The sequence below is a fragment of the Pelodiscus sinensis genome, chromosome 12 (genome assembly GCF_052426305.1).
Source record: "Pelodiscus sinensis isolate ZL-2025 chromosome 12, ASM5242630v1, whole genome shotgun sequence".
Taxonomy (NCBI): Eukaryota; Metazoa; Chordata; order Testudines; family Trionychidae; genus Pelodiscus; species Pelodiscus sinensis.
The window spans coordinates 23,486,949-23,514,153 of NC_143063.1; the positions used below are offsets into that span (position 1 = coordinate 23,486,949).

Genomic DNA, 27,205 nt, shown 5'->3' on the forward strand with positions numbered 1-27,205 from the left:
AATCATAACAAGTGGGTTCCACAGGGGTTAGTTTTGGGACCAGTTCTGTTCCTTTAAATAATGGCATAGAGCAGGGGTTGGCAACCTACGGCACGTGTCATCAGTGGCATGAGAGCTGATCTTCAGTGGCATGCAGGCAGGAGCTCAGTCCCGCCCCTCCCCCATACAGCATGGAGCCTGCACTGTCACTTGAGCCTCAAAGACAGCTAGCACAGGTAGGGAGTTCAGCTGATTGGCAGAGGGTGGGGCATTGTCAAGCAGCTGCTAAAGGGAGCTGCTCTGTGCTTGAAATGAAGCAGCAAGATAAGGAGGTGTTAATGGCTTAGATTTACAAACACCTAAAGAGACAGATAGGTGCCTAATGGGAATTGCATTTGTTTTCATTTGACATTTAATGTGAGTGAGACATGTGGGGTTCTCGGTAGTGAAAAGCAGGTAAGGCACCCATCTGTCTCTTCTGGCATCCAAATGCCTCTGTATATCTGGCTCTAGATCTAAAAAACAAAGCTAAAGGCCCTGATGGGAACTGTCATCAAAAGCACAACTCATGATTTTTCCCTATGGGTATGTCTACACTACCACCCTAGTTCGAACTAGGATGGTTAATGTAGGCAACCGGAATTGCAAATGAAGCCCGGGATTTGAAATTCCCGGGCTTCATTTGCATATTGCCTGGCGCCGCCATTTTTAAATGTCCGCTAGTTTGGACTCCGTGCCCGCGGCTACACGCGGCACGAACTAGGTAGTTTGGATTAGGCTTCCTATTCCGAACTACCGGTACACCTCGTGGAACTACCTAATCCGAACTACCTAGTTCGTGCCGCGTGTAGCCGCGGGCACGGAGTCCGAACTAGCAGACATTTAAAAATTGCTGCGCCCGGCAATATGCAAATGAAGTCCGGGAATTTCAAATCCCGGGCTTCATTTGCAATTCCGGTTGCCTACATTAACCACCCTAGTTCGAACTAGGGTGATAGTGTAGACATACCCTCCGTTACCAGAACTGGCTGAAATATGCCCACCTCTTTTCACAGAGGGGAAAACCAAAGTATTAACTTATGAATTCATTTTCATTTCAAAGTGTGCCAAATGGACCCATTTTTTAATTTTTTCCCCCTTTTTCAAAATGTCCTACATCTTCTCTATTTTCCCTGTCCCCAAAGAAGTTAGTGAAATTTTTCCTTTACAAAAAGCCGCTCCAAAAACTGGCGCTAACTAGTTATAAAAGACTTGGAAGTTTGTGTTAGTGAACAGGCATAACATTTTTACATAAGAGTAACCATTTTGAAAATGTCAACAGTTTGGGATGAGACAGTTTTGTTTTAGAAAAGAGTCCTTTACTGCTCCCGAAAAGAAAAAAAAAAAAAGCTTTAAAAATTTCAACCAGCTCAGTGTTGCATTCAGACAGTAGGGTGCATCTTCAGCTCCCCTTAGTGCTATTGGAAGTGTGTGTGCTCCACACTTTATAGCAGCGAGTTTTTAACTACAGTACAAACCTACCCTCAGCAGACTAGCTCAATCTAAGTGGACTCTATGTCTCCTGAGCTTTAACTTACACCTCCAGCTATAGTGTAGATGTACCCTTGGGGGCTTACCTGAACTCACTCAAACAATCTGTGATGCAGCCAAGAATTAAGCCTGTGTATCCCAAAGAAAGAAAGAAAAAGATTCTTTTAAACGATTTTTTTGGAGTTTTGCGGATATCTAAAACTCTGATAATGATTTTTTAAAATCTTGTGTTACTAAAATGGTAAGCTCTGCATCTTTATTTATTAATTAAGTTGCTGTAAATAGGACCATTATTAACTTTAAAAACCATCAACAGCATGCAGGCCCATAAACACAAGTGAACAAGTTAAATCTCGGTATGCCACCTCTGAAAGGTTGCTGGCCTCTGGCATAAGGTACGCTTATCATGTTTGCAAATACCATCATGCTGGGTGGGGTTGCAAGTGCTTTGGAGGATAGGGTCATAATTCAAAATCATCTGGACAAACTGGAGAAATGGTCTGAGGTAAAGAGGCTGAAGTTCAACAAGGATAAATGCAAAGTAGTCCACTTGGGACCGGTTCACACTAAAGGGAAAAGTTGACTTAAATCCAGCCATGATAATCATGTAGCTGTAGTCCCTTACTCTTCATGAGAAGCAGGACTACCAGTGCCAATGGAAGCGCCCTCTCAATTGAATTAGCGGGTCTTCACTAGACCCTCTAATTTGAACCCAGGAAAATTGACTGCAGAAGCATCGATTTTCTCTGTAGTGTAGAAAAGTCCTTAGGGAGGAACAATCAGTTTCATACACACAAAATGGGAAGTAATTGTCTAGGATGGAGTACTGAATATGAGTCATCAGTGTGACACTATTGCAAAAAAAGCCAAGATCATTCTGGGATGTATTAACAGAAGTACTTGAGCAAGAAAGACACAAGAACTAATTCTTCCCCTCTACTCTGCACTAATTAGGCCTCGGCTGAAGTATTGTGTCCAGTTCTGGGCAACATATTTCAGGAAAGATGTGGAGAAACTGGAGAAGGTCCAGAGAAAAGCAACAAGAAATGATTAAAGGTCTAGAAAATATGATGCTTGGTCCTGCCACAAAGTCAGAGGACTGGACTTGATGACCTCTCAACGTCCCTTCCAGTTCTACTATTCTAGTATTCTATGAGCAGGATGTGAGAGAGACTATGAAGATATGAATTGGACCTGGAGCTACTGCACAGTCAGTGTACTGTATATCATTTTGTAAATGGGACAAGACACTGAACATCAGCCTTAGGCAGTACAGATTTTAAATGGTTATCTTTTTACTGGTATTGGAATAACATGGATGTATTTTTACATGGTTTAGAGGTGAACTGAGAATTGAATGCATGGTATCTCTCTCATTTACTGACAGGGAAAACTGCCACCCCTATGGCCCAGGAGGACTATGGAATTTATCAGCAGTATAAGCAAACCTTAATGCAAAAGTTTAAACTTAACACACATAGCTTTCAAGTGGAAATTTTGGTCCTCTGTCTTCCATATCAGTTTGTGATCAGTATGGAGATAATGCCCTTTGCATGTATCTTGCTTATTTGTGATTCACCAACTAAAAATGCTCTTTCTGGCATCTAATAAAAGCCAGTGCAGCAGCCTTGAAAGAGATGGTAGATGCCAGACAATCTGTCTGAGCTTGAGCATGCTGAGGAGACATGGGATTTTGACAGCTAGGAAGGAAGAGGTCAACGAGTAGCATAGAAACTCCACTCTAATGCAAATTCCTTAAGTAACTAGTTTGGGGTGATGTTTGGTTCTTAGTGGTAGGCTAAATTAGAAAAATCCTATGCATTAGATGTCTATAGTATCAAATATTACTATATTGTAAAGTTTCATGCAAGGATTATGGGCAATAGGGCAGGTTTTTAGACATGTAGAAAAAAAATCAGGAAAATCACAGACAACTAAAAGAACAAACAAATCAATGCGTGTCATCACAACCTTCTGGATACATAAAGTATGACAAACATTATTGATTGCAGACACTTGGTGATTTAAGATGCATACAAATTATTTTAGAAATACACAGATTATGCAATCAATCTATAATGAATAGCAGCAGAGATACAAACACAGATCTCATTACCTCCCTTGCTGCTGTGGCTGAAGAATATCCAACAGAAGCTGCTTCACTTCACTAGGTGACAGCTGGTATAAATCCATGGGTGGCATATCCCCAGCACGGATTTTTAGTTCATACTTCATAGCATGGATAATCCATCTGAAATATAAGAAGGAAAATACGTATTTATAGGACATTACAGATACAGATACCCTTTGAAATCTATTAAACAGAACTTTTTAACAACATAGGTCTCTCCTTTACCTAGATAGACAGCTGGAAATTTTGAGTTTAAGAGAGAGAGTGTACGTGTACACACGTGTACAGGGTTCTGGATTATAGAACATGTGATTTTTACTCAAAGACAAGAAAAGTGCAAATTCCTAAAATAATTATACAGTCTGCTACATATCCCTTCACAACCCAAATAGATCCTTTTTATGTACATTTGGGCTATAAAGAGATCCATCAATAACTAGGTCAATAAGATGCTATTATACCAGTTTTACTTTGAGATGAAGTTTGTTCAAATTCCCACAGTCCACTTTACACGTGTGATGCAAACTGAAACTAGTATTATATAGTTTTAGGAGATGGGTTTGGTACTATATGTGTCATTTACATGAAATATATGCTTGCCCCATTAATTTCCTCTTGTATCACTGACCATCACTGGGAAAAAAATCATTACCTGTCCTATATTAAAACAGTTAATACTTAAAATTATTTACTATTGTGATTTGATTAAAATAATTATGAAATCAATGACCTTTTCTCTTTAACAATTAACCTTACGTCTGAGGGAAACAGAATTTGTAAACTATTAGAAAGGAGATGGAAAATGGTTCCATTTACATCTGACAGAAACAATTAAGTTCTACAGTCTTAACTGAATAACGAAAAAACACTGTATTGCTAAGTCAATCTGAGAAGCTGGATTATTCAGCTACCCTCTTTTCTTATTAAGCATAGCTTCTTCAGCACATGGTTACTTGCTGTCAGAAATTACAAAAAATTTGACTAGCTCTGGCCCTCAAGGCATTCCATTAAATTATACTCAATAAAAGTAGCTATAGGGCTTAGATTCTGAGTCTCTGTCCGGTTAACCTAGCAAAGGAATGAAGGGAAGATAAAATATACCTAACGTCTATTTATAGCAAGTATTTTTTCAAGATTCACCTTTCTCTACTATATTCAACTTTCACACATATTACTTTGTTTAGAATACAACATAACCTCAAAGGACATTATTTAATGGTAGCCAGTCTATTTATACACATTCACAAGTCTTAAATCTTTGTAATTTCACAGATAATAGTATCTAGTATTTCTATGATGCCAGCAAGGCTCCTATAGCTGGACCTATATTCTACATTGCTTTGCAGTATAAGGCCTGATTGGGAATCAAGGAATGGTGCAGAAGGGGGAAAACGAGAAACCATCAGGCAATGTGAGAATAGGCTATATAATCTCTTATTGGAAGAAAATTCACAGTGGTAAAGGAGAATAAATTGTAAACAGAAGAAAAAGTTGTATCTGGAAACCTAGGACTTGCTTATTTTGCTTGCGTATATCTCTTGACTTTCGCTGATGAGCAGTTAATCACACTGCCTACAAGTCCATTCAGTCCTATCTTTTGTTCAACTAATTATTCAAATAACGTTGTTAACATTTGGAAGAGATAATGCTGATGGTTGCTTTTTGTTTATAAGGTCACCTGAAAGTGAGAACAGGAAGTCTCATGGCATGGTAATAGCCAGTATTGCAAAATATTTATGTCTAAGATGTACTAAAAAGATTACTAAAACAAAATACAGGACTATGTAGCACTTTAAAGACTAACAAGATGGTTTATTAGATGATGAGCTTTCGTGGGCCAGACCCACTTCCTCAGATCAAATAGTGGAAGAAAATAGTCACAGCCATATATACCAAAGAATACAATTAATAGTGTTAGAGGTGATAATTAGGGAAGCTATCTTTGTAATGGGTAAGATAGCTGGAGTCTTTGTTCAGCTATCTTACCCATTACAAAGATAGCTTCCCTAATTATCACCTCTAACACTATTAACTCACAGACATCTACCCTTCCCCACCTCTAATATCATTAACTCACAGTCATTCACCTTCCTCCCCCCCCCCCCCCATCCCCCTTCTGTTCTGAAATGTGATTTGTCCTTTTCATATGTGTTCACTTTTTTTTTAAATTGTATCCTTTGGCATATATGGCTGTGACTATTTTCTTCCACTATTTGATCTGAGGAAGTGGGTCTGGCCCATAAAAGCTCATCATCTAATAAACCATCTTGTTAGTCTTTAAAGTGCTACATAGTCCTGTATTTTATTTTAGCTACACCAGACTAACACGGCTACATTTCTATCACTAAAAAGATTACTGTGTCTCTTCTTGCTTTCAACAACCATTCCAGAGGATGTGGACATGCTGAGGATGGGTTCTGCTCCATATTAATTCAAAGCATGTTAATTTTCATAATCTTTCTTTGTGTTTTGTCAACTCTGCAGTGAAAGTGTTCTTAAAATGAACAACAAGTGCTGGGTCATCATCCAAGACTGATATAACATGAAATATTTGGCAGAATGCTGGTGAAACAGAGGAGACATACAATTCTCCCCCAAGGAGTTCACACATTTTTTAAGAGTCATCGTCAGCATGGAAGCACTTCCTCTGGAACAATAACCAAAGCAAGAGGCGGCATACAAATGCTTAGCGTATCTGGCACACAAATACCTTGCAATGTTACAAAAGTGTCATACAAACACATGTTTTTACTACCAGGAAACACTGTAAATAAGTGAGGAGCATTATCTCCTGTAAATGTAAACAACTTTTTTGTCTTAACTGGCAGAACAAGAAGTAGGACTGAGTGGACTTATATGCTCTAAAGTTTTACATTGTTTTGTTTTTGAGTTAATTTATGTAACAAAAACACCTACATTTGGGAGTTTCACTTTAATGATAAAGAGATGGCACTAAAGTACCTGTACAAGGTGTACTGCAAAATACTATTTTTTTGTTCATCATTTTTACACTGCAAATATTTGCAATAAAACAATATTAATTGAGCACTGTACACTTTGTATTCTGTGCTGCAATTGAAATCAGTAGATTTGAAAATGTAGAAAAACATCTAAAATATTTGTAATAAATTTCAATTGGTATGCAATTGTTTAACAGTGCAATAAATTGTGATTAATTTTAAATAGTATTTAGTTTTTGAGTCAACTGCATGCGTTGATTAATTATTAGACAATCCTACTTTTGTAAACTGACTTTTAAAAAAAAAGTCATTATATAATTGTGGTACTCACAGTTTATTAAATTTTGGTGACTAAATCACACACACACACACACACACACATATATAAAACAATGTTGAGACTAAGTGAAAATTCTGAAACTATGTTCGGGTCTCTCACAAACGAAATGCTGTCATACATATACCATTTTAATTTTAAAACATTTTCTATTAAAGGTTTAAAACTTGTGTAATGTCCTTCACAATACAATATACAGATCTTACGGATAAATAACAAAAGAGCAACCTTCTTCCAACTAGTTCTGTTAGCTATATCTACATACATAAACAGGACAATATACAGTATATAACAAGTATTCAAGAGTTAGCACTTAGTAGAATGTCTCTTAAAAGTACTTTTTAAAAAAGATTATTTTCTCTACTAGATATAATGTCTGTTATTGTCAAACCTCACAGAGGATTTTTGGCACATAGTTGACAACCTGTTATTGGAGAAAGATGTACCAATTGTCATGCTTCTTGAAGCTTGACAACCTGGTATGATGCAACCCATCTTAATTGATCTATGATATAGACACTTACTTTGGACATAAACCAAAAATCTTAGTCAATCAGAAGCCTTCATTACAGAGAAATTTAAGACAGACTGATTTTTCATATGCTCGTAAATTCAGTCCAGCCAATAACTGACTGTGAATCAAAAAGACATATTACTAATGGCCAGGGCTCGACAAATCACTGAATCTACTTGCCCGTGGTGAGTAGATTTTAGCCGGTCACCCCGTTCACTGGTGGTGCACACATGCGCAATGTGGGTCTTGCGCATGCACAGTGAGGGGCTGGCGAGTAGGTTTCACCGCTGTTTGTCAAGCCCTGCTAATGGTGCTCACCTTTTGATATGTAGCTCTGATGCTCCATTTGTGTACCTATGCCTTTAGATTGTTTTATTTCAGAGGAATACTAATAATAATTCATAAGGAAACATAGTTTTGGTTTTCGAAACAGAGTGTCGTGTTATATCAGGAAACTGGAAAGGAAACTATTTATAACTTCTGAATTCTCTGGCTGGTTCTGTGCCAGCGAGAAGCTGCTGAGTACTCCATCATCTGACAGTTATTCCCAAGGAACCACTTGGTAACTTGTGACTTATAACTGTGCAGATGATCTTGAGCAGGGTCATTCCCCATACCAATCATAAGCTTTATGCTGAGCCTGAAGGAGGAAGTGGTAAAGGGGTAATCTATAGGTTGCTGAAGTTCCTCCTACATGAGAGGGAAGAAGAGGTTATTCACCTTGTGTAGTAACGACGGTTCTTCCAGATGGGCCCCGTGGGTGCTCCATTCCAGGTGTCGGGTCCATCCCGGTGCCACTGATCGGGAGATTTCATAGCCATATCGGGCTGGACCGTGCATGCTCCCTGCGCCTGCTGGTCATTTGCACCCTTGCTAATGTGTGCGGTTCGGCCCCCCCTCCAGTTCCTCTCACCATCTGGTTTCTGAAACGAGAAAGAGAGAGAAAAAACCCCGGAGCGGGGAGGAGGGCGGGACGTGGAGCACCCACGGGGCCCATCTCGAAGAACCATCGTTACTACACAAGGTGAGTAACCTCTTGTTCTTCGAGTGGCCCCGTGTGTGCTCCACTCCAGGTGACTATAGAAGTAGTTGGAACAAGGAGCGCTCCGGATCAATGAGGTTTTACTGCGGAAAGGACTGCAGAAGCGACTGCATGGTCCGCTGCACATTTTTGCACTATAGCGTAATGTCTCATAAATGTAGAGCTGGAAGCCCATGTGGCTGCCCTGCAAATGTCTGCTAATGGAACTCCTCTGGCGAAGGCAGTAGATGTCGCCACTGCCCCTGGTTGAGTGCGCTCGTGGCTGAGAAGACAAGGGTCTACCCTGAATGGAATGGCATGTGGTAATGCAAAGGTGATAAGCTTGCTAATGTGCTGAGTGGAGAGTGCAGCTCCCTTAGATCGGTGAGCCGTTGATATCAAGAGTCTATCTGTTTGTCTCCACTGTCAGGTTCTGTATGTAAAAGGAAAGAGCACGCCTTACATCCAGCGTATGCAGCAGGGCCTCCTTCGTTGAGGCATGTGGCTTAGGGTAAAAGGAAGGCAGGATGATTGGTTCATTGATATGAAATGACGAAGAGACCTTGGGTATGAACGCTAGGTGCAATCGTAAAGTCACCGACTCCTCTGAGAAAGAAGTAAAAGGAGGATTTGCCATTATCGCCCCTAGCTCACTAACTCTATGTGCTGATGTAACTGCAAGCAAGAAGATGGTCTTCATGGTTAACATCTGTAAGGGTACAGATGCTAGAGGCTCGAATAGAGGATACATAATTGTGTCAAGTACCAGGTCGAGGTCCCACGACAGCAGAGGTGGCCTTCGAGGTGGGCTTATATTAATCATGCCTTTGAGGAAACGTCTAGTCGTCGGGTGAGAGAACACTGAAGAACCCTGTATTGGGTAATGGAAGGCACTGATGGCTGCCAAGTGAACTCTGAGGGATGCTAGAGAAAGTTTCAAGTTTCGCAAGTGAAGAATGTATTTGAGAATTTGGTGTAGAGGAGAAGACAATGGTTGAACGTTATTCTGGAGGCACCAGTCGTAGTATCTGCGCCATTTAGCTAGGTAAGTATTTCGCATAGATGTCTTTCTACTATGTATCAATATGGACCTGACCTGATCTGATCTGAACAAAGCTTTTCATCTAGTCTAAGCCAGTCAGGAACCACGCCGTCAAATGCAATGTTTCTAGTTTGGGATGAAGGAGAGATCCCTGGTCTTGAGAGAGGAGATCTCGGTACAAGGGCAGAGGCCATGGTGGTTGCAGCGACATTTTGTGTAAGAACGTATACTATGCTTGCCTTGGCCAAGCTGGTGCTATTAAAATTACCGTCGCCCTCTCCGTCCTGATTTTCTGTAATGTTCTGGGAATGAGGACTGTTGGCGGAGAAGCGAACAGGAGCAATTTTTTTCAATTTATAGGAGTGCATCGCCGAGAGATACTTTGCCGATTCCTGCTCTGGAGCAAAAAAGGCAACACTTTTTGTTGACGGATGTTGCAAAAAGATCTACCGGGGGCATTCCCCATCTGCGGAAGATCTTCTGAAGTACATCCTGCCTCACCTCCCATTCGTGGTCTGTGGGGAAGCGTCTGCTGAGGGAATCGGCAATGACATTGGCTATGCCAGGTAAGTACGACGCTGTTATGATTATGTTGTTCTGTCTGCACCAATTCCAGTACCGTACTGCTTCGGCGCATAGGGAGCGTGAACTTGCTCCTCCCTGTCTGTTTATATAATACATTGCTGCTACGTTGTCTGTCAATACCCTGACTTTTTTGCCTCTCAGACTGGGGAGGAAGTGTTTGCATGCTAGAAAGATCGCTCGTAACTCTAGTTGGTTGATGTGAAGGCATCTTTCGGCGTGAGACCATCATCCCTGGATACGCTCCTCACCCATGTGAGCACCCCACCCAATGAGAGAAGCATCCGATGTTAACTGAACCGATGGCTGAGCTTGGTGAAACGGTACTCCCATAAGGATGTTTGATGGGTTCATCCACCATCGGCGGGAGCTGTGCATGTGGGATGGAGGAGTAACTAACTTGTGTATGTCGTGTCTTGTGGGGACATATACCGTTGACAGCCAGTGCTGTAGATTCCGTAGATGGAGACGTGCTTGCGGGACGACGAAGGTGGCTGCAGCCATGTGGCCAAGCAGGCGTAGGCAAGTATGCGCTGAGACTGTTGCAGTTTTGTAGAGAAGATTGACCAGATCTTTTATTGCCTGGAATCTGTCCCCCGGCACATACACTCTCGCCGCACGAGAAATGAGAACTGCTCCTATGAACTTTATGTTCTGTGTTGGAACTAACGTGGACTTTTGCTCGTTTACTATCGGCCCCAGTGAGTTGAAAGTGTCTCTGACTATTGAAAGCATCTGTGTCGTCTCCTGTCGTGATGTTCCCTTTATGAGACAGTCATCTAGATAAGGGAATATGATGACTCCGAGGCGATGAAGGTGGGCGGTGACTACAGCGAGGGTCTTTGAGAAAACTCTTGGAGCCGAAGCCAACCCAAACGGAAGGACGCAATACTGAAAATGCTCGTTGCTTATAACAAATCGCAGGAATCGCGTGTGCACAGGGTGTATGGCTATGTGAAAACAGGCATCCTGGAGGTCGAGGGCCGCGAACCAGTCATTGGTGTCCAGAGAAGGAATGATCGTAGTCAGAGTCACCATTTTGAATTGCTGCTTCCACAGATAATGGTTTAACCCTTGTAGATCGAGTATGGGTCTCCAACCCCGATTTCTTTTGAGTTAGGAAGTATCTCGAATAGAACCCTTTTCCCCTGAAGAAGTCCGGGACCCTTTCTATCGCTCCAATTCGTAACAGGTGATAGGCCTCCTGTTGTAAGAGGGCCTTGTGAGAAGGGTCCCTGAAAAGGGACAGGGTGGGAGGGGTGGAGGGGGGAAAGGGATGTGAATGGGATGGTGAGTCCGGATTTTATCATTTCCAGGACCCATCTGTCCAATGATATGGCAACCCACTGATGGTAGTAGGGTCGCAGCCAATGTTGAAAAATGGGGTTGGTGTCTCTGACTAGAACAGGAATGTTTGGCGTGCCCTCGACCTGGGAGTCAAACCTGCTGTTTGGGTATCATTGCGTTATTCGCCTTAGATGACTGAGGGCGTCTGTGCTGTGTCCTCTGCTTGGACCGGTTTGGCTCATATGGACTGTTTTGCTGTCTACAAAACTAGTACTCATAACATCTTTGGAATGGGAAATAACACGGTGGAAAAGTGGAATGTACATCCTGAGTGTACGTAAGGTGACTTGGGAATCTTTACCCGTGTGGAGCACCTCGTCCGTTTTCTCCGCAAACAACTTAATCCTGTTGAATGGAAGATCCTCGACCTTGGATTGTAACTCTTTCGGTACAGCAGCGGTCACAAGCCATGAAGCTCTTCTCATAGAAACTGCTGTTGCAATTGTTCGAGCCGCTGTGTCTGCCACATCCATGGCAATTTGCAAACCCGCTCTGGCACATGCATATCCCTTCTGTAGTATAGAACGGAGGAGTATTTTGTCGGTTTCGGAAATTCTCTGAGCAATTTCTGATAACTTTGAGATGTTGTCAAAACTATGATTAGAAAGTAAGGCTGCGTAATTTGCGATACGGAGGAGAAGTGTTGAGGAGGAGTACACTTTTCTTCTGAATATGTCCAGTCTCTTTGCATCTTTGTCTGCTGCTGAATTCCTCACTTGCGGGTTTTTTGCCCTCTGCAAAGCTGCATCCACCACTAGCGAGTTTGGTTGAGGATGAGTAAAAGGGAACTCAGCGCCCTTTGAAGATATAAAATATCTTTTCTCTGCTCGCTTACATGATGGAGTAGTGGAAGCCGGCATATTCCAAATTTCTGTGGCTGGCTCCAGGATCGCCTCGTCTAGCAGAGCGGTAGAGCCACCTTAGATTGTTGTCTGGGATGCAAGTTCTTTAGTAACATACAGTGTTTTGCTTGCACCTCCACTAACTGAACCTCCTATGATTGTGCCACTCTCTTGAAGAGGTTCTGAAACTCTCAGGTATCATCTGGTGGTGAGGTGTCCATTGCAAAAACTGCGTCATCGGGAGAAGACGACTGGGCATCCTGCGGGGAAGCTTGTGGCATCCACTCATTCGTGTCTGAGTTTTGACCCTCTTCAGGTTCTGACAGGACCGACACAGAAGGTGCACAAGGAGGGGGTCCGGGTTACTGCAGTGGTTGGTGGTCCGAGACAGGTGGCGAGCAGCGTCTATAAGCGGACTGGCGGCAGCAACACGAATAAGAATGGGACTGTGACCTGTCCTTCCTCCCTGTGTAATAACTCCTGTGATAACGATAGTCATAATCAGGAGATGACCTTCTGGAAGCGTATCTACTCCCATGTCTAGAATGGTGAAATCTTGGAGGGGAGTAAATGGGAGAACGAGGTGCATATCTGTAATAATGGTGAGATCTTCGTCGCAGGGAACGCAAAGATCTATGCCTTGGAGGGTAAGGTCCCCTTCCTGATACTGGATAATAGGGTGGGGAAGGGTCTGCTGAAAGCATAGGAGGAGACAGTGAATGATCCCTAGGGACCGACTTCCTATCTGCTTTTGAAGGGACTGATGATGAGTGTCCCTTCACAACTAAGGAGTCCCCTATTATGCTCCGATAGATCTCCTCCACTGATGGAGAGTCTGAGTCATGGGAGGGGGGAGAGCCTGTTGGCAGTGTTGATATAGCCTGCTGAGTAGAGTGCGAGAGCGCTCTCAGTGCCGAGCAGGGTAATTCTCGCGGCACCGGTTGTGCAGCGGAACTGCTGATTGCTGCCGGTGTTGGCTGAATTGCCGGTGCCGGGTCCACGCCTTGCGGTGCAGGGCTTTTCCAGTGCCGTCTCCTGTCTGGTGCGGAGGGCACTCGGTCTTGCGGAGCCGTAAGCGGCACCGTCTCCGTGACCGACCGGACTGCCGATTCCGGGGCTGAACCTTGTGTGTCCCGGTGTTTCGAGGACGGTGCCCCCTCCATCGGTGCTGTTAGCTGGGGCCACTTGCTCCCCGAAGGGGTTGACACCTGCTTGTGTTCCCTATGGAGAGGGGAGGCTAGTGGCGGGGCAGATGCTGTGCGTGGCTTGCCCGGCTTATCAGATCGAGGCCGTGAAACTGAGTTGGCTGCCGACTGGCTTTCTTGCGAACCCTGGGCTTCCTGGATTATCTGAGGCAGAGGAACTGCTGGCAGGGAGTGGGCAGGGGAGGCTTTTTTCTTCTTTGCTGCCACTGCCGCAGGGGATAATGCCCTTCATTTTGGGGGTTGCGGTGACTCCTGCTATGGAGTGTGTGATGGCTGAAGAGCCTTATCACATAGCAGGAGCTTCAGGCGTAAAGTCTCTGTCTCTTCTTGCCCTCAGTGTTAACCTACAGCAGTGGGCACACTTACTAGTGACATGAGACTCCCCCAGGCAACGAATGTAGAGTGCATGTCCGTCAGAAGCGGGTATTGCCTCTTTACACTGAGCACACCGCTTGAAGCTGGGTGATCCAGACATGGTGGTGAAACTGATGAGAAAAAATGCTCCAGCGCGTAACTGACCAAAACGATCTTTTTTCTTTTCCTTTTTTTTTGAAGACTAACTAAACCAAAACTAACAACTAACACTAAAATTTTTAACTATTTACACGTTTTTTATTCAGAGAAAATGGTAAGCGACCGAAGAGAGATCGCTAGCTCCCGTCAGCAACCGAGAACGGTTGAGAGGAACTGGCGGGGAGGAGGGGCGAACCGCGCATGTTAGAAAGGGTGCGAATGACCAGCAGGCGCAGGGAGCATGCGTGGTCCAGCCCGATATGGCTACAAAATCTCCCAATCAGTGGCGCTGGGACGGACCCGACACCTGGAGTGGAGCACCCATGGGGCCACTTGAAGAACTAAAATTTGATAATTGCAGCTATTTTCTACTCCCCTTTACATCCCTTGACTAGTGCAAAAAAGAAGAACAAGATTGAGAATCCGTGCGTAATGTCTACTCATACATTGTGCAAAGATAGGTGCATTCTACATGAGCTGTATGTTACCATCTTCAGCAAACGATTAGCAGATTGGTATACTGGAATCTTCTTTTTTTACAACTTGCAGTCTCAACTTCCTCCCCTCACAGTAGTCAAAATTATAAGTTATTAATTCAAATAAATAAAGACAAACTCATGTTTGCCTCTGTTTTAAGGGTGATTCCACAGTGCAAACTGAAAAGCTTTGCAGTTTCCCCATTTAAGACCCAAAATCATTACTAGTTAATGTATGCATGCGGACTGAATCGCTGTTTATGAAACTTCAGAATGCTGAGTCGCTGCTTCAGAAAAATGAAACTATTTACATACCCCAATTCTGCAATTCTACCATGCACTGCTGAAAGTCAAGACATCCTACTGTATACATCTTTTTATCAATCTTCCAAAACCAGTCCTTATTGCTCCTCATCCCACCACCCCAAGTTTGGGAAAGGTTGATGTAGAACTTCAAAATGAGATGAATCATATTGTCTCTTACATGCTTTGATGAATCAAGATGTAGTTAATGCTGACATTTAAAATTTCATCATTATCAAAGCACATTCCAATTATAATTCACATTTCAGAACTACTGTTTCAGACTCTACAAACTCATGCAGATGTTATTGCATTGCATCACTTACACTCTTACTTCGTGTTCTGAAAGTTCTCTCTAGAACAATAACTAGAGACTTTTTGAACAAATAAATTTTGAGATTTTGGAAAACAACTGTGAAGCATGTATGTGCCTCTACACCAAGGGTAGTCATCTGGACATGCCTCATCTTATGGGAAACATTGACTTCAAAAATACAAATGCACTTTCAAATATTTTATTCAGAATACATATTCATTCCTCCTTCACTTTCAGGCCAAGTCCTTAGTAGCACCCTGAAAACACAGATGGTAGTTAAGACTTTAGTCAGAGCCACGAACATTTTTCTGCTTCTCTTCTGAGCTAGTTATGTCATCAAGTATGGCAAGGGACTCAAAGTCAGGATATATGGCAGCCTACGTGATTTTCAACTATTAAAATATATTGACTTTTAAGTAACAAATACATGTAAGTTGGTGATTTATGATGTTCAACAAAGTTTCTGAATAAATATTTGAAGTTTAACTTTAAAAATCACCATGCATCCAAGAGCTTAATATTTTAACTCTATGAGAGAGATGTGCTCCATTTCTCAGTGCTTAGAGAAAGTCAAACAGGTGTCACCGACATGAAAGGAACCTGTTTTTTATACAAGATATATTAACACTGAAAACATAGTCATTTGAAAGTATGCATACTGTACTTGAATAATGATGATTCAGACAGCCACATTATTTGATGATTAACGAATAGTAAGATAGATTTAGTCATGTAAATTGCTATAATTTCCTCAACTTTCATATCAAAAGTCAGAAGCATACCTGTAGACATTGCTTTTAGTGGATTATAAGTTCAAAGTATCAATTGCATCTATTTTATTTGCCTGGGCAAAGCAATGTGATTGTCCTGTTATTAAAATACAGTATTACCTTCGGAATCAGTTCACTGTGATCAGTTAAGGCATCAATAGTTCATTCACTGACAGGGTATTTTGTTTGTAATTCCTTATATGACTTGTCCTGACAGTATAAAAATGGACATGAAAAATGGCTGATAAAATAATCTTTAGAGGTATCTCTTATTAAAACCTGAGTGACAGAGCTTGGGTAGAAAGCAGGTAATTGGAGGTCTTAACCGTAATGGGTCTGTCAGGAACTTGATCTTTTTCAACATGAAAGCCAGACTACAAATCAATAATGAAACACCAAATCAAATCATTATCAGACTAGAATACAATTTCTGAGAGAAGTTTAATTTTACTTATTGAAGTGAATGACACTAGTGAAATGAAATGAAATCTATAGAATGAAATTTGGAACAGGGAGGTACATTAGTACACTGGGATTGGTTTACAGAAGATTCGGGGGTGAGTAATAAGCAGAAACTGTAGAAAGAATGTTTTATAATGGAAAAAACTGTTGCACTTGAGTGACTATGAAATGGGTATTGTTAATAAAACCATTGTTTTGGTGTGACTAAAGATGAGTTGACATGAAAACACAGCTACTGGCCATGGATACCTTGCAAATTATACATATACTTTCTGTTACAATCCTGCTAGAATTTCTACCAAAGAACAGTTACCTACTCTACAGTAACTGTGGTCTTCAAGATGTGTTGCTGACATGTATTCCTCTTCTGGTGTACACATGCTCCAGGCAAATAAAATCATAACCTTTTCAGTAATCTGCACCCTGGCACACCCTCTGGTGCTCTGTGGCTGAGGTCAGAAAAGGCAGGGCATCTGCAGTTGTTATCCAGTTCTTTCACTAAAACAGAATGTAGATTGCTAGAAACTCCATCATAGTGGGGAAAGAGGCTGTGTTGTAGAATACACATGTACAAACATCTCAAAGAACCATAATTATTGCAGGGTAACAAACCACTCTTTCTTCTTTGAATGAGTGTCTACATATAGACTCATAGACTTTAAGGTCAGAAGGGACCATTTTGATCATCTAGTCTGACCCCCTGCACAATGCAGGCCACAGAATCTCACCCACCCACTGCTAGAATAATCTTCTCACCTATATCTCAGATATAGAAGTCCTTGAAACGATGGTTCAAAGACCCCAAGATGCAGAGAATCCTCCCGCTAGTGACCCATGCCCCATGCTACAGAGGAAGGCAAAAAACCTCCAGGGCCTCTGCCAATCTACCGTGGAGGAAAATTCCTTCCCAACCCCAAATATGGCAATCAGCTGAACCCTGAGCATGTGGGCAAGACTCATGAGCCAGACACCCAGAAAAAAGTTCTCTATAGCAAGTCCTATCTTCCCACCATTGGCCTATTTACCACTGATAGTGAAAGGTCAATTAATTGCCAAGATTATGTTACCTCATCAAACCATCCCCTTCATAAACCCATTTAGCTTAATCTTGAAGCCAGATAGGTATTTTACCCCCACTACTTCCCTTGGAAGGCTGAGTTATAAGATCAAGAACACATATTCCTGCGCCTCCAGAAATATAATCTATGCTATCATGTGCCGAAAGTGTCCGTCTGCTATGTACATTGGACAAACGTCTCAGACACTTCGCCAAAGAATCAATGCCCACAAAACAGACATTAGACAGGATCACAAAGAAAAAACAGTTGCTTGTCATTTCAACCAGAAAGGACACTGTCTGAATGACCTGCTAACCTGCATCCTACTTCAGAATAGTGATAGAAATGTAGCCGTGTTAGTCTGGGGTAGTTGAAGCAAAATGCAGGACAATGTAGCACTTTAAAGACTAACAAGATGGTTTATTAGATGATGAGCTTTCGTGGGCCAGACCCACTTCCTCAGATCAAATAGTGGAAGAAAGTAGTCACAACCATATATACCAAAGGATACAATTAAAAAAAATGAACAAATATGAAAAGGACAAATCACATTGCAGAAGACATTCAAATCTGCACTTGAAAGGGAATCCTCTGAACTGGCATGCATGCTAAAATTCGACACTCTCCGCAGGGGAATTAACAAAGACTCCAATTATCTCACCCATTACAAAGATAGCTTCCTCAATTATCACCTCTAATACTATTAACTCACAGACATTTCCCCTTCCCCACCTCTAATATCATTAACTCACAGGCATTCACCTTCCTTCCCCCCACCCCCACGTCCCCCTTCTGTTCTGTAATGTGATTTGTCCTTTTCATGTGTGTTCATTTTTTTAAAATTGTATCCTTTGGTATATATGGTTGTGACTATTTTCTTCCATTATTTGATCTGAGGAAGTGGGTCTGGCCCACGAAAGCTCATCATCTAATAAACCATCTTGTTAGTCTTTAAAGTGCTACATAGTCCTGTATTTTGTTCCAGAACATCACTCTTCTGATGGTTAGAAACCTTCGCCTAATTTCGAGTCTAAACTTCCTAATAGCCAGCTTATATCCATTTGCTCTTGTGTCCACATTGGTATTGAGTTTAAATAATTCCTCTCTCTCCCTGGCATTTATCCCTCTAATATATTTAAAGAGAGCAATCATTTCTCCCCTCAGCTTTCTTTTGGTTAAGGTAAACAAGCCAAGTTCCTTGAGTCTCCTTTCATAAGACAGGTTTTCCATTCCTCTTTGGGTGACTCACAAACAGTAACTCATCATGGAAATGGGTACTCAAAGCCTATTGAAACAGTGACTGCAGGACAGCTGTGCTAAAGTGGGCATCATATCTGGAGCCCTATACCAAGGAATAATAAGGAGTGAAGGAGTGAATTATACTCCAGATAGTTGCTTTTCAAATCTCCAAAATAGGGATCTCCTACAATGAGGCAGCAAAGGCAGCTAGGCTCTATTGGAATAAGTCCTAAACAGTCTTGATAGTAGGCCATCATGTAGCATATCTTTGCATAATCAGAGACCCATTTTGACAATCTTTGAGTGAATATTGTTTGGCATATCATTATATCAACAAATGCTATGAACAATCTAGGGCTGTGTCCAGACTCAGGGTTTTTTTCGAAAAAAGTAGCCTTTTTTCGAAAAAACTTCACCTGCGTCTAGACTGCGGCCGCGTTCTTTCGAAATTAAATCGAAAGAATGCGGCTTTTCTTTCGAAGGTGGTAAACCTAATTCCACGAGGAAGAACGCCTTCTTTCGAAAGTGCTCTTTCGAAAGAAGGCGTTCTTGACAGCAAACAGGCTTTTTAGAAAGAGAGCATCCAGACTCACTGGGTGCTTTCTTTCGAAAAAGCGGCTTGCTTTTTCAAAATTCCGCGTGCAGTCTAGACGCGCTCTTTCGAAAGTATCTTTCGAAAGAGCCTCTTTCGAAAGAGGCTTGCAGTCTAGACATAGCCCAGGAGAGTTTCTGAACAGCTTTGTTCTGTCCAGATAATAAGAAAGATCTGACAACATGAAATTCTAAAATACATTTTGGAAAAAAGTTCCTAACCTGTTCCATAACTGTTGTTTTTCAAGATGTATTGCACATGTCCATTCTCACATTTGGTGTTCATGTGTCCAGTGCACGGTTATTGGAAACTTCTTTCATCAGCAGTACCTGTTGGACTGCTTGAGGTCCCCCCTGCTACCCTCAGCCTCAGCATAGTATAAATATCAGACCCATCCCAAGTCCCATCAGTTCTTCATTGCCATGACTCCAATAAAGAGGGGTACAGGAATAGGTCATGAAATGGACATGTGCAATAGTACATCTTGAAGAACAGTTATGTAACAAGTTAGTAACTGTTTTTTTCTTTGAATGAATGATTGTAGACATGAATTCCACTCCAGCAGATTCACAAACTGCTAGAAAGGAGGCAGGATCAGAGTCTAATTTAAATAAAGACTGCAGAACAACTTAACCCACTCTAGCATTGTCTCTGCAGTTTAGATCCACAGTTTAACGGGCGGCAAACATGTGGACCAAGGATCAGATTGCTGCTCTGTACATGTCTGCAATTAGAAATTCTGCTAGAAAAGCCACTGTAACAGATTCTGACCTTCAATGAGCTGTGATGGTGTCGAGTGACATTAGCCAAGTCACAACACATGAACATGCAAGATGGAATCCTAGAAGATTCTTTCATGGAGACCAACCTCTTCATCTGTCCTGGCTGAACCTTACTGGTTCTGTCCAGGTAAAATGCCAAGGCTCTTCTGATATCCAGGATATGCAAACATTCTCTCTCTTTGGTCATATGTAGTTTTGGGTAGAATAAATCTGCTGGGTGATGTGGAAAGAGAAAAGCACCTTTCGGATGAAATTCAGATGAGGATGTAGGTAAACCAAAGACTGTACATGCTTACCTTAATGCTTCCAAGTCCCCTACTCTTCTGGCCAAAGTAATGACTACCAAAAAATGCCACCTTCATTGACAGATGCAGCAACAATCAAGTAGCCAATGATTCAAACAGGGACTCACAAGTCTTATTAAGTTTAGAACCCACAGGGAACAGGATCTTGGCACCTTATGAACATGTTATTGGAGAAAATAGAAAAATCATCCATTTAAGGATGGATGCTGAAATAGTAGCCAAACGTACTGCAGTGGAATTATTTTGCCAAGACTTGCCATTTCTGATATAATAAGTAGTCAGAATATGTTGACCTGAAGAACTGGTCACTGATATCCCATACGATTGAGACCAGATGGGAAAATATCTCCATTTAGCAAGGTAGAGTAGCTCTTGTAGGCTTTTCACCTTTGGCAAGACCTCTTGAACATCTTTTTAGCAAGCCTATTCTCTATTCTTCTCCTATCCTGCAATTAAATGAAGGGATTGTAGGCGTAGATGGGGCAGCTGACCATAATGGCAGGATATTAGGGTTGATTCTCGTGAAAGTGAAATTGCAGCCTTCACCAAAAGCACCAGCTGAGTGGAGAACAGTGCTGACAGACCCATGCTGAAGGTACTGGTATGACTCTGGCCTGGTCCTGTCTTATCTTTAATAATACCTTGTAAATGAGTGGGACTGGTAGAAAAAAAAATCTAGGAACCTGACTGATCATATCAGTAAATAGGCATTGGTTATGGAATCTATCCTGGAGACTGATGATAGCCTGCTGAGTTGCAGTTTGGCATGTTGAACCACATGGGTGCAAGAGGCCCTGTTATCCAGAAGCCTCAAATAGTTTTGTGCTGTTGTGACCAAGTGAGCCTTCAAATCCATAATCACTGATCAAATTGCCTGGAACCTTGAATGTGGAAAAGGTGATGGCTAGAGATGAGGCCATTACAGCCCCTACAAACTCTATCTTCTATACTGGGGAGAAGAAAAATTTTCTTTGTTGTACAACAGTACTGACACATTAAATGTTGAATTATCTACTATTCCATGGTGTTCCTGATATAATAAGTAGTCTATTAAATGCTGACTGGATCAGGGGAACATTGTTCTGTGCCTGTTGTTTGGAGTGGCGTTTGACAAGCCAACTATCTAAGGGTATGTCTACACTAGCCCCCTAGTTCCAACTAGGGAGGCTAACGTAGGCATTTGAATTTGCAAATCAAGCCCGGGATTTAAATATCCCGCGCTTGATTTGCATCTTCCTGGCCGGTTGCCATTTTTTGAAATTTACAAGTCCAGACTAACTGCCCGCGTCTACATGTGGCAGGGACCCAGTAGTTCAAAATAAAGCCCTAGTTCGAACTACCTGTTAAACCTCATTCCAGGAGGAATAACAGCTAGTTCGAACTAGGGCTTTATTTCAAACTACCAGGTCCCTGCAGCATGTAGACGCGGGCAGTTAGTCCGGACTTGTAAATCTTTTTTTGATAGGTCCTGCTGAGGAAAAGGTGTCTGCTCTGGCTGGTAAGTACATCCTAATAGGAGCAGGTGTCCGTCAGTCCATGGAGCTTGTTGTACATCTTGTCGGAGAACAGAAAAGATCCCTGGAACATTCTAGAGTCAACTCTGGGTTTCATAAGAAAGACCAGAAGATTTCAGCCAGGATGATCTGCTCATGGCTTCTGTAGGCCCTGGTTTTAGCTGCATCCAGTCTTGCATGCAGTGAAATTCTTATAACATCTTTTCCCATTGAACTGGGAAGAGAACTCCTCACTTGGATTCTCCAGAAGTAGCTCTTCGAACTTTTCCATGGAGACCCACAAATTAAAATTGTATCAACTCAAAAGGGCCTATTCGTTAGCAACATGTAGCTGCAAATCTACTGTCAAACAGGTCTAGCCTCTTAGCATCTTTTGGTTGGGGGGGTAACCACCGTCTCTTTTTAGGTCCTGTGATGACTAATGAACCCAGAGGTGGGTGAATAAAATGTTACTCAAACTTTTAGGCCAGTACAAAATATGATCTTAGCCAAAAGGCTTTCTACCCTTTTCAGGGGCAAAGAGCACAGAGTATGCCATAAAGCACTCACATGAGTTCTAGTTCCCGCTAGAGTACTGAGGGACCCGCTAATGATAAAATGTCATCCAGGCAAAATGAGGACTAATAGACGTAAGCCTAGAGCCACTTTCTTTAACAACTTCTGATAAACCTTAAAATCATCAAGAGATGCAGCTGTGCTGCATGAAATTGTTTTGTCTGGAGAGGATGAAGTAGAAGTTGCAAATGGGGAGTAGGGTGATGTTAGAATCTATTCTACTAACTGTTGCTGCTGCTCGCTGGTGCACACATGCACAGAGTTCATAAAAGCTGAGTCAAATAGTTTTGAATAAAACAGAGTTCCAATGACCCTTTCAAGTTGTAAGAGAGAACTTGGGAGGTCTTTTCTCACCCCGAGCAAGTTCTCTCACCTCTACAGCATTCCCTGCTGGTAATTAGCTCAGTTTATGGAGTGTGCTGCCCTTTGGTCTGTGGCAGCTGCCCTTCAGCAGTGCGCAGAACTCCATTTTCCCATCTTACAAGGCAGCTAATTGCCTAGGTTCATGCAGGCTCTCTCCAGCCTTTTAACCCTTCCCTTGCCAGAATGGGGCAGCAGAATGAACCCAAGTTGCCCAACAGATCCCACTAAGGCAGTTTCTAACTGCCTGTTGTGTGCTGGATGCACCAACCCAAAGAGTGGAATTACATGTGCAATCATTTGAAGAAATAAGAAGGCTGAAGCTTTTTTTCCCCCACGACAATGCTCTTCTACTGCACGTAAATATAATTTTACATGATACTAGGGTTATATTTTATCCTTACTGACAGAGTAAAGAAAAGAAGTAATGCTTCTCATCCAAAGTATTCACTGAATGCAGAACAGCAGAAATAAAACATAAGAGGACCTATTTTTAGAATATATTAAGTAGATAGTTCACATGAAATCTAAGTTTCAAAGGGGTAGCCATGTTAGTCTGTAACTGATTTTTTTTTTAAATAACGAATAGTCCTGCAGCACCTTAGAGACTACCAAAAAATGTAGGTGGTATCATGAGCTTTCATGTGAAGAAGTGGGTTATGCTCCCAAAAGCTCATGATACCACCTACATTTTTTGGTAGTCTCTAAGGTGCTGCACACTATTCATTGTTGCATTGTTCTTGGATTTTTTTTTCATGAAATCTAAGAAGCTTCAGGACAAAATTAGTAATTCTGAGGATGAAGATGTTGTCCAACAAAAAGAATATAAATTACAGCTAAAAAAGGTAAATCAGCAGTCAAGCAGAAACTACTAAAGATAGAAAACAGCAACATAAAATCTTGGAAAACAGCCTTCACTTCAAAAGCTTTGCTTACATCTAATGAAGGGACTCCATCATGTAACACTGTATAGAAATAATATTCATTATACTGCTCAGTGTATACTGCTTGGCGTAGTAATGTGAATCTTACAAAACTTATGTGATAGAAAATGTTTTAATATAGTTGATACAGCAGAACTACATCCTGTTGAATGAACTGAGGATTAGGCTGAAAAGACAAATCTATTTTCTGGAAAAGAACTTGTATATGATATTTATGAGACTAGTAATTCCAATTTTGCTGGAAATATTAGTACAGCAGAATGCATGTTACATTAAATGAAGTATAAAATAAATGAAAACTAAATGCAAAATATAATGAATAAATAAACCCTTCAGTGTATTTGCTTATAAAAATCACTAGCATATCAAGGCCCTGATTTTCGCTACAGCATCTCATAGCTACAATAATAATAATAATAATAATAATAATATCAGAATCAGATATGTTACTGACCCAACTCGTATTTTTAACATGCCACTGAATAGTTCAGGTGAGTTTGAGATGATCCAGCCAATGTGAATGACAAGTTCTTGCTGAATTACAGCTTCCCTCTCATCCTGCAAATTACATTTGTCGTAGATGATGTTCTTAATCTCTCCTGGAGACAAGGGATTAGAAATAACTTCTTCTTCATGGCCAAAAGCTCCAAGAGTCACCTAAGAATATATTAGCAACAATGTGTGTGTGTGAGGGGGGGGAAATAGGAAAAATAAATGATAATTATAAAAGTTAGATTTTATATTCTAAGGTTTCTCTGGTAGTATTAAAACTGAATTCATGGCAAAATATATTATGGTGTCAACTAACTACTAAGAGTAACTGGTCCACTACTTTAAGGTGACCTTCCTTGGCCATCACTTTATTTTGGCACAGTTTAGATAACATGAATGCATGATTGATAATTTTCTAGATAGTTCTTTCCTTTCCCTTGTCAAAGCTTTCTAGAAAGCTTTCCTTAAAATTAGGAAACATGATTCTTGTTACCATGTTCTTTTTTTCATGTGTACAAAACTGAATTAGAATTTTAAAAGCTAGAATAATTAAGCTATTAGACTAATTAGCCAAAAGAAAAAACCATTTAATGAATAAATTTTTACATTTCTCATCTACTGTAAGTAAAACAGAGCAACACACAACATCATTCCTGACGTTTAAAAATGTTACATTATAAAAGTTTTGATCAAGCCTGGTTAATCGAAAAAGTGAAAATAAGCAACTGCAAACCATTCAGCATGCACATTGACTTTTCTACACAGCACCAGAAGCATGCTTCCAGCCCTTCTTGTTTGGAATGTTTGGATATTAAAACTGCCATAAGTCTCCAATATGTATTTTTTTCTAATCAAAAGAAACTTTTTATAATCATACTGTAATTACTTTTGTGCCAGGAGGGCAAACAATAGAACAAATTAGGGCCTAGGACTAGGGCAGAGGCATACAGAGAGAAAAACATAAATGGTGAAAAATTCCCTATTGAGTGGCTACTCTCAGTGCAAAATGTACTAACTACCCTTTTAGCTTATTAAGTTCTCTATATACTTTCTTTAAATAATGTTTTACTACTTGCTTCAATGCCCTTTTGTATACAAATATCTTCTCATACATTCCCCCTTACCTTTAATTGCAGCATCTCTCTCATTTCTTTCCCATCTAGCTCTGGCTGTTCAACTATCTACTCGATGTTACTCTCAACTTCATTAGTTATGCATACGTCTTAGCACAAGTATATGCAGTACATGAAATTTAGCAATTTTTATTTTACTCAGTTCTTTAATTATTTAACAAGTATTTTTTAGTCTTGTACTTTTTAAAGTATATGAGACCTACAAAATGAAAGAGCCTATACAGATTTTTCTCTTGATTATCATTGAATGCAATTCTGAAAAATGCAGACTTACCTGTTTACCCTGAACTAAAACATTAGTAATAGATGGTGCAAGGCTGTCCACTAGTTTACCTAAAAGGCTTGCTGCGAAGCGCACAACAGACCTGAGGGTAGAAAACAGAGCAATCCCACTGGATATCAAATGCTGGTTTAATGAATTCTATAATGTGTTTGAATTGTCATCACATTTGATAAATCCCAAATGATTAACTACGAAAATACATACATTTGTTTTTGAAATGTCACTTCATAAGGTTTTTTTTAGATAAATCCTGGATTTTTATTAATCAATAAAGTTTAGAATAATGGCTGTGTTGGGAACAGTTAGAATTCATTAAACTAGGAACTGCAAATAATAAACTGGCTTTCTTTTCTCTCACAACATGTTAAGAAAACACCATGTTATAATTATTTGTTCTATAAAGGAATATCTGTTTTTGTTTGCCACCAATTCGTAATTAGTGGAAAATTTCTCTTTGATAGACATTTTAGTTTATTCTGGAAAGATTTAGAAATTTTCAAGCATACAGTATTTAATCTTTGCAAAGGAAATAAAGCATTTAATTCAGAAAGTTATACTGAAGGAGTAGGCAAAGATTTTTGTTGTGAGAGTAAGTACAGCACATGCAACACACATTGAATTAACATTTTTGATAATTTTTGCCTACAGGCTATATTTTTATATGCAAGCAATGAAAAAAGAGAATCATGTAAAGTGCTAGGTTTAAAACTGGCTGCAAATTTTAAAAATAACTAGATGGACATGGTGCTATAACTATTAAAAAAGTGAATGTTTAATTTTATATATCGTAATTTCATGCCAAAATGAAAACTGTATAAGCTACGTTTAAGATTTTCTTGCGTGAGGTTTATAGCTGCAAATAATAATTTATCAAGGGAGTTAATGAACAAGTTATAATATTCAATAAAGTTAGTACAAATCCATCAACCAAATTGACACTGACTTCAGTTGTGCACTCCAAAGATCAAGAGCAAAGCATTTTAAAACTGCATTAGCTGATCCATCAAAATGCAATTAAGGCAACAAATCTCAAGCAGCACCATTTAAGACCTCTGTGCACTTTACCTGTTTCCCATGTACCAGCAAAGTAGTAATATGTGGGGCTATAGAGGAAGCAAATTTCTGTGTAAATGCAGCACTGTAGCGTACCATCAACCTAGGTATGTCATATGACAATCATAAGAGAGAAATGAGAAATAAGACTTTATATATTTTAGTTTTACAAGTATTCAAAATATCAACAACAAAATTTAGCATATAAGTAGCCAGAGGTTTATTTCACTTTATTAACAGGCTAAAACTAAAAAATTGAAATCAATTTATGTGGTTAATATCTAAACACCTTATTGATAAATAATATTAACAAGCTGAGAATGGGTTTCATCTTAAGCTCAAATCTTGTTTTATATATAGAAAACTGAATAGAAATCTAGTAATTCAGTTAGAATAGTCTTACAGCAATTACCCAAACTACATGTAAATATTACACTTTACCAAAATAATTTTAAAAGGGCTGGGAAAGCAAAGCCATCTTTAACCTAAATGACTTCAGAAACAACAGGCAGTAAACTGTCTAACTGTATCTAATTTTGTTATTAATTTAATTTTTGAACTTTGC

General features: G+C 40.5%; 1 protein-coding gene across 9 annotated transcripts in view; it reads right to left on the bottom strand.

Annotated features, from left to right (window-relative positions):
• Positions 1-27,205, bottom strand: part of PHKB (phosphorylase kinase regulatory subunit beta) — a 238,260-nt gene that overhangs the window by 15,206 nt on the left and 195,849 nt on the right. For 7 of the 9 annotated variants that reach the window (XM_006121183.5, XM_006121180.5, XM_006121178.5 and 4 more), the window contains 3 exons: positions 25,579-25,669; positions 24,134-24,336; positions 3,626-3,760 (listed from right to left, as the gene is read on the bottom strand). In XM_006121183.5, the coding sequence (XP_006121245.1) occupies positions 3,626-3,760; positions 24,134-24,336; positions 25,579-25,669 (429 nt within the window). Of the gene's footprint in view, positions 1-3,625; positions 3,761-24,133; positions 24,337-25,578; positions 25,670-26,652; positions 26,744-27,205 lie in introns of all 9 variants that reach the window. The other 2 variants (XM_089781466.1, XM_006121179.5) reach the window with 1 other exon arrangement.